The sequence below is a fragment of the Phalacrocorax aristotelis genome, chromosome 1 (genome assembly GCF_949628215.1).
Source record: "Phalacrocorax aristotelis chromosome 1, bGulAri2.1, whole genome shotgun sequence".
NCBI lineage: Eukaryota > Metazoa > Chordata > Aves > Suliformes > Phalacrocoracidae > Phalacrocorax > Phalacrocorax aristotelis.
In genome coordinates this window covers 88,386,373-88,400,612 of record NC_134276.1, presented here as the reverse complement: position 1 = coordinate 88,400,612, position 14,240 = coordinate 88,386,373, and the positions used below count along the sequence as shown (strand labels likewise).

Below are 14,240 nucleotides of genomic sequence, written 5' to 3'. Positions count from 1 at the left end.
TTTAGTGCCGGAGCTACCTAGAGAAGGTGGAGACCTACTATATCCACTGCTAGACCCACAGTTGACCGCCTGTGTCCAGGCATGCAGAAGTAATTTAAGTTTTGAAATAAACGGTACCTTGCATTAGCCTGGATCATGACAGACGCAGCTTTTGGCTCTGCTGAACAACCAGAACCCACTCCCACTGACTCTGAAAATAATGGCTTAAGCATGCCATATCTGTACAGCAAAGCAATTGGAAACAACACAGACATGGGGACATATATATGATTATTTCCTTCAAGAGTTTCCTCACATGTAGAAAATAAGTGGGGAAATCCAGGAAGACCATAGCCAGAGCATGCAGGCACCCGCATTAACAGGAACATTAATAATTAAGGAGCAGAGACAGGAGATAAAACCCCAAGAAATATGAGGTCTACAAAATTTTGAAGTTAAACTATTTTGTTCTGCAGTAATCAGAAGTTATGCAGCTCTTAAATAAATGTGTCCTCAGACAGAAATACCTAATTTTACTATTTGCTTGCGTGTTCAAATAGATATTTAATAATCAGTTATCTAGATCTATTTATGGCTACTTTATATGAGAGGGGTGATATATAAGCACTATCTGAAAACAAGTAGTTAGGAGAGGTTTCTTTAAAAAAAACCCTCATCTACAGATTTTCATAGAGGCAAACTGCAAATACAGTCTCCTTCAGAAAGGCATGTTACATTTCAATCCCTTTTCATCTTTGCGTCTTGTCATCTTAAGTGGAGTTTTTGCCAAAAAATATTAGTACTGTGTTATTGTTATAAACACAATAACGTAAGTGGAAGAGAGGATATTCTTCTGCAAAAAAGGAAACCTTTCATTTAAAAAAAAGAAGTCTTTTGTAGTATAACACAGTTAACTCACTCTAAGTATAGGGGAACGAACAAGCTCAAAAGGATGGGTGTCTCAAATTCTGGGTAGATCAGAATATATTTTCTGGGATTCAAAAATCTGGCTAGGTCTGTATTTCCAGTGAGTCCGTACGCCTTCAACCTACCTAATTGCTAGCTGCAAGTGGAAATACCGCCATGAAATGGCAGGGGGCTGCTCTAACACTATTTTTAGGTGGGATTCTATGCTTAGATGATTTCTACATACTTTACATGATCATCTGAACTTCTGCACGATGGTCCACACCAAATATCCCAATTATGTTTGTTTCTCCAAGCACTTCTTGGAAATACAGGGGTAAAAAGCACACTTTCTTCAGTCAGGTGGTTTTATTTCCTACCTCTCTCTCTCTCTCAAGGGTGAGATCTTGAGGAATAAAGGTCCCGCACACCAACAGCACAGGATGCCCGTGCCCAGCTATAGAGCAGGTACAGCAGCGAGTAAAATTTCATTACTGCCCTCCCACAGTATCTCAGTCTCAGGATACATCTCTTGCATATCTGAGACTCCACTGAGGCTTTTTGTTGGATCATCTACTCAAGGCCAGAGATTCAGGATACGTTTAGGTTTCTCCCTTTCTTCTTCAAAACACTATGTTAGCTGGAAGCACAACATTGGGATGGCAGGCCTAGAATGGTTTAAGCATTTATGGGGAGTTATGAGAACTATGGATGGAGATTTATACGGAAATAATAATAATAAAAAAAGGGTTCTCAGCATCATCTCCAAGTCGAAACTATTATATAAGGCAGCCACATGCCTCCCTGCTAATGAGCAGGAGAGACCTTGTGTGGAGCAGCTTGCGTATTCAGCAAGACCTGCCACTGTCATGTGAGCAGCCAGCGTCGCGCTGGCAGATGCATGCTGTCAGCGGGGAGCCCCACGGCAGCTCCTGCTCTGGGAGCACTGCTTGAGATCCGGGCCCGAGACAATCGTGAGGCTGAACCCTTCCCTAAATCTCTTCCCAGCCAGCCAACAGGGTATCGTGCAGGCATGGTAACAGCGAGTTTCTCGGGCTGATAATACGGCCACGAGGAATTGCACTTAGCTGTTTCAGAGTATTTTTGAGATGCCACCAAAGAAGTTACTTCATTAGCTAATTAATTGATTAGGATGTTAGAGTTATTAAATTTTGACAGTGCCAGTTATGTTTCAATTTCAACTACTCAGACCCAAAACTTTGCATCCCTTTACTATGGGAACAGTAATGGAAGCTGACTTCTTCCTCTGCTGAAACCAGAGGAAATCTTCTCCTTCCTTTGCCATGTGACTAGGGTAGCTGTAGCTGTTCAAGGCTCATTCCTTTGCCTCCCTGGCTGATGAGGTGGGATACGGCAGGTAAGGAAACCAGAAAGAGGCGCTGCAAGAGCAACCAGCACGTGCCCCGGGGCAGCCATCCTCCTGGGTCTCCCATCATCCTGCTAGTGGGTGGAGATGCAGCAACAACCATGCAGGAGGAGCCAGTGCCCAACCTGACGCCTCTGCTAAAGCAAAACCTCTCCCTCTGGGAGGTCATCCTTCTCCAGGCAAGGAAAGATAAGCAAACGCTGCCGTGTCTACTGTGCCTACGCGGCAGCATTTTCAGGAACGTAGGTGGGATTACTCCATGGTTTCACCCAGGACACTTATTTACAAGCACAGCACTTTGAGTTAGTTGGCTCTGGACTGGGGCTGGGGCTGCCTTTGCTCCCTTCCCTTCATGCAACTGCATATAAATATATATATAAGTATATATGAAAACCTTGATGGCCACCTTTCCCTTTCTCGTTCCCTTGGTAAGCCCTGTGGACACAAAATGATGTAGTCCTGCATCACCACAGATAACAATACTGGGAGCTAGGAGCCCTCCCTCCTGTTTTGCTGTGCTTTGACCCACGGGGCCGTCCGCAGGGTTGGACAGGCAGCTGCCTGAGCCTGGCTCTGCCCACAAACAGAAAAATAATCAGTTCAAAGGACATAAGCTGTTCTGCACAAGACATACTGGAATTAATTAGATAAGTAAAGAGTTGGAAATAATGCATCAAATACACCTGACAATGTCAGATTTACAGTAAGATTAAACAGTCAAATAGCAATGGTGTTCATTATCTCACTAAATGAAAAAAAATCATTTTGTTAGCAAATTCTGTCTATTAAAAATGAGGCAGTGTTAAATACTGACAGAACTTTCTAAGTTATAGCTCTCTCGCTGATGTGATAAATCTTATGCAGAAGTTTGCTTGCGGAAAGATTCTGAGTACCATTTATTTGTGTGTCAGTATGTTATTGATAAAACTACAGATCTCTAGAGAAAACAGTACTGAGAAAAAAATCCATTATCATTATTATCCTATGACTGAGTAAATGTGCACACACTGGATGCGAATGCAATTCATGGTACAAGAAAATGAAGGAATAAAAATCGTCTCTCTGGAGTTTTCTCGTTCGCCAGTAACATTCCTGTTACTGTACTTTGTGAGTCAATGCTCATTCAATCTGTTTGCTGATTAATATGTCAACAGGAAAAAAGGAAAACATAAAATACCGAGTGGCTCTGTACCGTAGTTCTGTATGTGTCTACAGAGGAAATAAAATATAAATAAATTCACTGTAACAATTATTTCCTTGTTTAGCAATGAGCGAGGTCTCCCCAAAGTCTCTTACAATAGGTATTTGCATCTATTTTCTCATTTTAGAAGGGACACTCCCTGAAGCGATTAAAGAGAATTAACATTGGCTTTCATATGGGCTGACAGTTTGACATTCGGGGGGAGGGGGGTGGTGTGGGTGGGTAAAAAAAGCCACGCTGAGTCTGTGGGATTTCCACAAGGCAACAGTGAGAACGTGCAGGATTGAGCTAGCCACACCTCTGGTTATTTGTAAATGTTCCTTTCCTTTTTCTTGGGTGAACTTGGCCCTCTTAACACGCAGTTTCTGCATCTGTCCTCCCTGTTTTTCCTTCCAAGATTTTTCGAAACCTCGGGGGTGTAAACTAGAGTACCAGCTTCAACAAAAGCAGACTTCCGACATGTTATGACATACGGTACGGCGAGATGTCCTGTTAGATTGCGACTCGCGCGCTCCGTGCCACTCAAGTGACAGGGAAAGATGCTGCCCGCTCTAACTTGAACCGGCAGCGCAGGCTGCACCATGCCTGCAATGTACAGCTCAGCCGGCTTTTTCTTCGTCTACGAAACCAGCATTTTCTGTGATGGTGGGTTGGGAGCGGAGGGGAAGAAAATACTACCCGCTAAAAATAATCAGCTGAGTTATGTCGTTTGCCTTCACGAGCAGTGAGAAGGAGGTTTTGCGCTACCCCTCTCCAGGCAGAAGTGCAGTCCAGGCACAGCAGCGGCCCCCAAAAGCATTCTCGGCAGCTCGGTGCCTAACTGTTTTTGAAGTTTGAGTTTACCATAGCCCGTGTCGCCTTAACTCGCGAGCACGACTGCAAGGCGAGTACAGAGGCACCGAAAAATTATTTAAGCAAGCAGCCTGCCCTTCTCGCTCGGCCCAAGCAAATACAACCGAAAGAGGGAAAAAAAGATTTTAAAAATTTACAAGGGGGTTGGGGGGGACGGCGGAGCCCGGCGGCGCGGGCAGGGAGCGCGGTGTCGGCTCCCCGCGGCGGGCTGGCATCCCAACTGTTGCAGGGAGGTGACCGGGTGGCTGCGGTGGCAGCGCCGGTGGCAGCGCCGGTGGCGGCCGGGCGGGGCGGGGGGGGGGGCAGAGGCCGGGCTCGGGGCTGGCGGGGAGCGGGGCGGGATGCGGGGCGCCGGGCCAGGCGGGGTGGCGGTGCCCGGGGCCGGGGACCCGCCGCGGTTACCTTGAGGATGAGATCGGTGTGGTGCTGGTCCAGCATGTTGGCCTTGCGGAAGGAGGTGATGATCACCCTGCCGTACCTCCCCGGCGTCTGCAGGTCGGAGTAGAGCCGGTGCTTGGAGCGGTTCACCGGGAAGAGGCTGTCCACCAGGTTCCTCTCGATCTTGGCCAGGCTGTGCGTGGGGGCCAGGAGGTGCTCCACGCTCTCCTCCACCTGGTAGCGGCTGAAGCTGGCGCCCAGCAGGATGGAGATGAGCACGGGCGCCGAGGCGAAGAACACCGGGTGGCTGGCGACGAAGTGGCCGAGCCGGGAGAAGGACGTCCCCAGCCCCCTGTGCAAGACCTGCCGCAACATCCTAGTGCGGAGGGCGCGCAGGAGGGCGAGCGCCGCGCCGGGGCCCCCGCAGCTCCCCCACGGCCCCCGCAAGACCATGGGGCAGCCCCGCCGGGCGCCGCCTCCCCGCCGGCCGCGGCTGCGGGGGGCCGGGGGCCGCCGCCGCGCGTGTGCGTGTGCGTGCGGTGAGTGTGTGTGTGTATGTGTGCGCGCCCGCCCGCCCGTGTGCGTGTGCGTGCGCGGGGCGGCTCGGGCGCCCGTCCTCCTGCAACGCCGCCGTGCCCGAGAGGAGTTTCCCGGCGCCTCGTTGCCTCACTTGCCAACCCGCCGCCCCTCGCCGCGGCCGCGGAGCGGCGGCGCGGACCGCTGGGGGCGGGGGGGGGGAAGGCGGGGGGGCAGCCCCGCCGCCGCCGCCCCACCGCCCCTCGCCGCGGGAAAGGGGAAGGGGCAGGCGCCGCTCCCCGCCCCCACCGCAGAGTTTGCGCGGGAGCGGGGCTGCCCGCAGACTGCTGACTAATCCCCCGGCCGCGGCAGGCGGGGCGGGCGCGGAAAGCCCTCCGCGGCGCCCCCGCCGCCGCCGCCCTCCGCCCAGGGGCGCGGGGCCGGGCCGGGCAGCGCCTAGCACGGGGCGGCGGGGCGCAGCGCGCCGCCTCCCGCCGGGGCCGCCCCGCGGGCCGCGCTCGGGACGCCGCCGCGGCGCGCCCCGCCCCGCCCCGCCCCGCCCGGCTGCCGGCCGGCTCCGCCCGCTGCCGCCGGCACCGCCGCGCCGCCACATCCCCGCCCCGCCCGGGCCGCCGCCCCCGGGACGGACGGGTAGCGCATGCTGCCCGCGCCCCCGACGGACGGACGGACGGACGGGCGAGTGGGGGACGCGGAGCGGGCACGCCTCCGCCCCGCCGTGGAGGGGGAGTTGGGTGTGTTTCGTGGGGGGCTTTGTCCCGGGGACCCGCCGCCTGAACCGTCTGGGCGCTTGCCCCGGGGGCGGCCCGGGGTGCCCGCCGTCGCGCCCCCGCCCCGCAGCCCGCCGCGGCGGCGGCACCCCCCGCGCAGAGCGGCGCGGCGCGGCACGGCACGGCACGGCACGGCACAGCCCGCCGGCCCCGCGCCGCCCCAGTGGGCATGTGCGGGCGGCGCTACCTCGCACATGCCCATTAGGGAAGCCCGGCGCCGGCGGCGGGGTTGCCCGTGCCCGCCTGGCGCTCCCCGGCCGCACGGCATCGTCCCCGGAGGCGCCCCGGCCGCCCGCCGGCCCCACCGCTGCTGCCGGGACCGTGCCCTGCCCCGCCGCGCCGCGGGAGCCCGCTGCCGCCCCCCTAATCTCAAGCCGGTAACCCCGGCGGCGTTGTGGCTGAGAGGGCTGCCCACCTGTGCATAGGTACACGCCGTCCCCGCGGGGCGCGATGGCAGGGGGCGGCCTCGTTTTTAAACACAAAATGCAATGAAATAACAGAAACGAGCAGAAATGCTGGTGCTGGCCGTGCCAGCTCTGCCTGTTGGCGTATTCGGGCACGCCGCTTCCCACCGCTTGTCAGCAGTACCCTCGCCGATCCTTCTCAAACCAGAGGTGTGGGTGCTGGGAGTCCAGTTACTGCCCAGGCCAGTGGTTTTACAAATCGGTGAAAGGGAAGTTTCTGTTTGACAGCGTTACACCTGTTGCTGCATGAAACGGCAGCAGATCCTTGTTTCGGTTATTGAAAGGCTGGCAGTCATCCTTCCTTTTACATTTCAGTAGTGTCTGACCTAAGCTAATGTTTTGTCACGGGCGCTTCACGCACAAAACCTCCTTGACATCGTTCCCGTCTCCTCACTCGCAGCTAGGACGCACAGCTTGAATGATAAACTCTTCCCACGTTTCACCGCCTCTCGTGGCGAGCGAGGGGGTGGCTCGACTGAGCAGCAGCGGGGTTCCCGGCGTCCCCGGGTTCTTCTGGGGTTTGCGCCCAAGTCCCAGAAGCGCTCCAGGCGCTTCTCTGCCTGCAGGGCCAGCGCGGCGGCACCTCGAGCGCCCACTCCAGCGATGCTGGGGCTTGTAATACGATCGTGCCCCTGCTCGGTTCCACTCCCTCAGAGGTGGGTCCCCACTGCTCGTGTCAGTCCTCCATCGGTTTAAGAAAAAAAAATGAATTGCAGTATGATTTGAAGAAAACCTCCAAGATGGAGATGGAAGCAGAGGCACAGACATGGGAGAGGATTGGGCCCAAGTTTGGGTGAAGTCTGGTATCAGGCCAGGCCTCAGAGCCCACGTCCCTTGTCTCCCAGCCCAGTGCTCTCCCCGCGCTGCCCGTGTCCAGCCGTACACAGATCATAGCTTAGTCGCGTTATTGCATGTTAGGGGAGACATCAGGATGCGCCTGGTGCTTTACGTCATTAGCAGCAACTAAAGAGCTTTTGTCATTGCTGCTGACAGTATCATCTGTGCTGATATATATTTTTTCTTAGTCTCAATTAAATATATTTTATTGTTATTAAAAATGAAGGGGATTATTAATTATTTCAGTAACCATCCAGTGGCTGATTCGCAGTTCTGCAGCGTACCTCAGGAAAAATAATTTGAGGACCTGACATCCAGCCCAGTTCTCAGCACATTACCACTGGGTAAGCTATAGGTGACCCCAGGAAGAATATGTCCATTTTGCAGGGGCAGGGAGGAAAAATGATGTATCAGCAGTTCTGCTGGATGGTGCTCCGTCTTCCCGGACCAGCGTCTTTTTTATTGCCTGCTGTAACCAGCATCAGACTGCACTGTTAACTGCGGTAGAAATTATATCTTTCCAGAGGTAGCCGTGGGTTGTCACCCCACAAAATTCTGCCTCTCCTTGGCCCAGGGAATTGCTCTGCCTTTGTCTGTGAGGTTGCCCAAAGGGGCGGGACATCTACGGGTGGGATGTGAGGCAGCTCGACATGTGCTGCTGGAAACACAGCTCAGCTGTGCGTGCTGTAACGGTACCGAGCGAGAATTTTACAACACCGCCAGCGTCCTATGGATGTTAGCAAACCAGAAGGGAAACGTCCTGCGTACTCCTGACTCTGAAGATAGTGGAGTCACCTTGTTACTGACCGTCCCTGCTCTGACACTCCAAAAATTGCCATCAAAACATGTTCTGTGCTAATATGGTTGTCGGGAGCGGAGCAGCTGGAGGCCTCCCACAGTGCTCTGTGAGGAGCAAAGCATGGTTGAGCTCTCGCCTCTGTTGTAGGGGAAAGCTCCAGTAACTGGAGCTCTTGCTGGTAACGCGCGCCGGGCAGTGCACATTAACCTGCTGAGCATTACCTAGCTCTGCCTATCTTTTGGAGGAAATGGAAGGGTAGGATTTCTATCACGTGTACGTGCTACTCTGCTACAGCTCTGAATGGCGTTTTACAAAATAGATAATGATGTCTCATTGCTCTAGAGAGTTTCCAAACTAAATTAAGATGAGAACGATGGGAAGAGATGGCCATACAATGAGGTGCAGATGCTGAGAATAGGGATAATGAGGGGGAGGACAATATGATTATGTCCTTTCAAAGCAAACGCCTCAGGGCAGCTACTTGTGGGGACAGAGTGTAAAAGGGAGATGGAGAAGATGTGACTCACAAAGATGGCATCTGCACAGGGTTCAAGTCTGCTCTCAAGAGCAGGTGTGTCCGCTGTGAAACAGACCTGTGCAAAGAGACTGCCTCGACCCACTCAGGAGCTCTCAAGGCCAAAGAGGTCTGGTGGCTTAGCATGAGGCCATGCTGTTGTCTCCAGGGTCTGCAAGGCCTGGATGGGTCAAGCACCCCACAGCCCAGGCCACAGGCCTTTAGCTCTTTGCAAGCACAAGCAGGACGGTTTGAATGTCCAGAATTGAGTATCTCTCTATGCATCAGCTCAAACCTTGTTACGACGGCAATTTTTAAAACTAATGTGAGAGGAAGAAGTGGACAAGGTTTTATTTAAAATAACCTCTTCCTCCTACCTCCCCAAAAGGGATGCAATGAAAGAAAAAGCTGAGGGACGTGTTGGAGGGGGGATTCCTGATGAGTAACTTCAGATGAGTGAAGAGGGCCTAGGGGAAAGGGAAGGTGGCAGGAGCAGCTGGGATGGCTGTAGGAGGTATGCAGAGAATCAGGATTTTGCGTTGTTTAGTTAGGCATGAGGAACCAGAGAAGATATTTTAGGAGTGTGTGCAGGCGATTTAGTGCTGCGAATGGGGAATGATTTTTGCAACAGAGCACTGAGCAATGTGTGATGCAGGTTCCAGCTGGAGCTTGAGGAGAATGAGGTTACCCACAGTGAGGAAATGGGTAACAAAGACTTTGTGTTTTTTAAAGGGAACTAAAAAAAAAAATCAAGGAGAGTTTAATAATTACAGCTAGATTCTTAAGGGATGCAAAACCTTTTCCACTGAAGTTCTCTTTGTTACACTCATTTATACCTGCTGGAAGTCTGGCTGGTGATGTGGAAAGACATTGTGCTTTGTGCCAAGGGATCAAAACGACATGTAGCCATCCCAGGATGGCTGGGGAGAGCGGTAGCTCTCATTGCATCACCCAACCAAGCTCTGCTCTGTATTTCTTGGCCTTTGGTCTGGGACCTGGGCCAATGCTGATTAAATTGGTGAGGGCACAGACAAGGTTAATGACAAAGTTAATCTCCCATTGCTGATTGGTGAGGGAACCTCACAACTTGTAGCTTTTTTCTGTTTGCATTTAACAGAGAAGCAAAGCAGAAGGAGGCTTCCTCCTTATTTCCAGCCTGGGTCCCATCACTGTAGGAAGATTACCCCAAAGTATCACTCTTTTCACTGATATATGCAGCACTTCTCCCCCAGGGATGACAATTTGCTTATCCTGAAAAGGGCTTTCTAGAAGCAGCCATGGGAAATTGTAAGGTGGTCTCAGTGCAGTTAATAGTTTATATTTAATCAACTAAACTGTTCACTTTTCTGTTTTTGTCTCCTCCGTCCCATCTTCTCTTGGCTGGCACCAAAGAATGGGGCATCATGGGCATGAACAGCATGATCAGAGTTTGAGAACCCTAAAACTAAGGTGATTTTTTAAACTCTGCAACCAGAAAAAGCAGGAATGAAATAGAGGATCAAAGCAGAATTTTTGGCATGTGTGATCTCTCTCAGAACAAGTCCTTCGGGGCATGAAGGATGGGGCTATCTGAACAACGGCTGCCTTCTTAACCCAGTGTAGAATCCATGAAGCGATACCCTGCCAAGGGATGGCCACGCATTTTGCAGTCTCCATCCACAGGTTTCATTGCCAGAGGTTTCGTTGCCAGAATTCAAGATGGCTGATTTCTTACCTCCCAAAACAGGCTACTGCCAAAATCAATTGTGTTGAAATTTTCCCTTCAGCACATGTAAGCCCCTAGTGTTCACCAGGCAGAATGGAAGAGAGAGGGAAAGATGAAGTAAAGCTGTGGCTGTGCAAGCACTTTGGCATTGCACTCCCCAGTGCCCTGATGTTCTGCCACCCGTGATGGGACATACATACCCGAATTGGACTTGCTAATGCAGATCTTGGGAGAAGTCACAGGAACTGGAGTATCTTTTTGCATCAGCTAAAAGGCAAGAAATCCTCCCTCCTGCTCCTGCATGACAACATCTCCTTTTTGCGGCCTGTCCTGTAAAATGCAAATACGTAAATTTTGCTCCTTGCTGGCCTCTCCCTCTTACTGAATAGAGAGATACATAAAAAGAATGTAAATCACCAAGAAATACTTTGACAGCTGGCACCTGATTCTTTCCTGAGTGCCCTGATGGTCACTCTTCGGCAGCTCTTTGCTGATTCATGAGGACTGCTACGAGAAAGCGTGTGTGACTTATCTTTTATGGAGTGTAATAAAAAGAGGGAAGTGCCCTGTGTCGCTGGAACCGCAGTTCTGTGGTCTGTCTCTGAGATGCTCCATTAGCCTGCTGCTGGCAGTGATGACACAAAAATTGGAGATCCCCAATTGTACCATTAACATGAACAGATTGAAAAAACAAACCAGAACGTAACAGGGAGCCTGTGCTTGTTTTCTCTGCTTGTATGAAAACTCAGTAGAGGAGAAGGATGGTTCTGTTCCCTCACATATTGGCATAGGCTGCACAAAAACACAGCTCTGCTTTTATTAGGGTTCTCCCATGTTATGTTAGATTTAGACTTGCTTCTTAACCTGAAGCCTTTGAACCATCACTCTCTGGATATATTTTTTGGCTAGGCCATCCAATATTTGTGATCCCAGGGAAGTGGTTAACTTGGCCACGTTGGACACCTTCAAGAGTCGGCTGGACAGGGTGCTGGGCCGTCTTGTTTAGACTCTGCTCTTCCCAGAAAGGTTGGACTAGATGATCCCTGAGGTCCCTTCCAACCCGTGATTCTGTGATTCTGTGAACAGATTATTAGTCGTGGCCTCTCACCTGTGTATTTTAGGACAGTGACTGCTGACAGTTCTGCCAGCCTTAGGGAAGGGTCTTTTGTTTGCCATAAACAGTTATGGCCTGAAAAAAATAAAGTCCTTCCTTGCAGAAAGATGGATTAAGTCCTTATTTTGAAATGCAGTCTAAATGGTCCTGATGTACTGAAATGTTACAGCTAATATAAGCAGACGAGTCAATTTACAGCTTTCATACTACATTTTAAGATACAAAACAAGCAGACAAGACAGCACAATAAATCTGCTTGGTGTCCCAGTCTGGTTGTTAATTGAATGCAGTTGTATCAGATAACCGGTTGATGCAGCTTCCTAAAAAAATAGGAAATGCACGAATTTTGTCAAGATCATGAACTTGTCCAAAGAAGCAGAGGACAGACTTAAACAATATATCCTTTGGGAAAAAAGTCTGTGAGCCAATGAAGAAGCACAGCTATGGATGTGCTATCTTGTGTACACAATACAAAGTTCATATTAGAATAACCCTGATGATACTAGAAAACAGGATTCAAGGGAGCAAAAGAAGAAAGAGGTATCATTTGTAGATAAATGATTTTAGAAAAATAGGAATTTACAATTTAACTATCACAGTTAAGAGTATAAAATATATGGCTTCTTTGCTTTAAGATTAAAGCACTGCTTTAAGAGACAAACAAGTTTTAGTATAAAACAAAACATTAACTGGGAGTTCAGTAATGTGTCTGGAGACACTGGGGTTTTGGCAGAGTGTAACTCCTAGAATAGTGTGAATGTTTTGGGTTTTTTTTTTCTGTTTATGTGTCTTCATGCAAAACTGGACAAAAAAGTAAGTTGCAAGTGAAAGCAGAAGAAAACATGTGGACCTATTGAAATAGATTAGGATCTGATTTCAAATTTAGGAATAAGTGCATACATACGCACACATATATACACACATCTATGTGAATGCACACTACATGTACACCATTTATATATACATGGCACATACGTAAATGCTTATATATATATTTACATAGACAGGCTTAAATGAAAGAAAGGGACATTTAAGTCAGATACTAGCAATACTTTCTAACAGTAACGTCTTTCTAATATTAATGTGGAGCACTAGGGTCACCTGGGAAGGGTGAAGGCTCTCCAGTATTGGAGGATTTTAAAAGCAAGCTGGATGAATGTGTAAGGTGGGAAGTAAGTATTGCTAATCCCACCTTGGGGTAGAAAAACAGACTAGGTGTCCTTGAGGTCTCTGTCAGCCAGCACTCTTTCCTGTGACTCTGGCATATCGCCAAAAGATAGGTTAGGTGTTACGCATCCACATCTGATGAAGTATAAGAAAAATAGCGTGCGATCTGCAGATGCAGAGACACCTATTGCTGAGCACGGAGGACAGCTCCTCCCTAGCTCACCTACAGGAAGAGAAAACATGGGCCTGGTGGTAGTCCCTGGCAGAGCAGCCAAACTGTATAGACAGGGCTGATCAGCCTTTTTCTCCCCCGCCTTACTGCTTCACATTTCTGACTTATGTCCCCTTTATAGCCTTTGGCTAGGCTTTGTGTCTCTAAAGCTGTTAGTAAAGACAATTATCTAAATATAAATTACAGATGTACAGCTTTGGGACAGCACAGTCTGACTCAGAATCGTCTTCGTACTGCTCTGTCACGTTCTTCCACCTGCATCTAGATTGCCTATTGAGTCATATTGACAGTGTAGTTGGCTAAAAAGTAAGAGACCTTCAGTAAAGGACATTTAAGAAAAAAAATCTTAATTTTTCTCTGGTCTTTCAGAATATGAGTATGAACTGCTATCAGATCGACTAGATTTTAGACAATATCATAGAGGTTTTGCATCATTTACAGGATGCCGCACAGATCATGGACCAAGGACTGAAAGCTGCAGGAATGCAATACAATGAAAAGTAAAGGGGAAGTGGGTTTTCAATGCTCTTTAACCAGCCCATTTTCAGCTTCCTGCAAAAAAATGGATCCCATACAGCCATTTTCACAGCCCTGCCCCAGTGCTTTCTCAACATATGCCAGGAAATTGCACCAGTACATGCTTGACAAGAGTTTGGATGTACGTTCGTGCTGTTTCTCTGCTGTGCCTTGAGCTGCTGCTGCTGTCCTTTCTGTCTGTCACAAACATGTCTTTCCCCTGCATTGCTCTAAGTACCCATGAATTAAATCAGGGACTGGCTACAACCAGGAGAAAATAGTAGAAGAGGACCAGTTAGGACCTTTAATTAGCAAAACAAACAAACAAAACAAAACAGCCACATTTTTTTAAAGCAGTGATTGGCCATTCAAACATCTCATATGTTACATGTGATCCACTAAAAAATCACCATAGCCGTATTTGAATAGCACTTAAAAGTGTCCTGTTACTTGCTTACCCCATGTTGCCATGCAAAGAATATGCAGGACAGTAGCTGAAGATTTCTTTGAGGACTGTGTTTAGGATAAGACAACAGACTGCCAGATTTTATTTTTAAGCACTAAAGATCTCCCATGACAAAGCACGGAATGTGCAGTGCTGGAAGAAACCCACTGCAGTAAGTCACAGGTGTGCATTTTATGAGCAGGTGAAATGCATGCAGCATTTGATAGAACTTATTCGTAAGGCGTACATTTTCAGGTCAGAAGCATTAGATATTTAAGCAGGTGTGTATTCAAAGTAAGAAAACATCAGATTCCTTTTTCTCTTACATGCTTTTCATAGGAGTGGCTTGATTTTCCAATTGTTCCTGATGTTCCTGAGATAAAAACAGAAGCAGGGAATTATCCTACTGTATAACATACATTTGATCTTTATAGGGTTTT

General features: G+C 49.4%; 1 protein-coding gene across 1 annotated transcript in view; it reads right to left on the bottom strand.

The window, feature by feature from the left end:
- The window catches only part of PTCHD1 (patched domain containing 1), a 40,761-nt gene extending 35,047 nt beyond the window's left edge, over positions 1 to 5,714 (bottom strand). Inside the window, exon 1 of the mRNA XM_075097017.1 lies at positions 4,728 to 5,714. Within this exon, the coding sequence (XP_074953118.1) occupies positions 4,728 to 5,156 (429 nt within the window). The 5' untranslated portion in view covers positions 5,157 to 5,714. The remainder of the gene's footprint in view (positions 1 to 4,727) is intronic.
- Between the last annotated feature and the right edge of the window lie 8,526 nt (positions 5,715 to 14,240).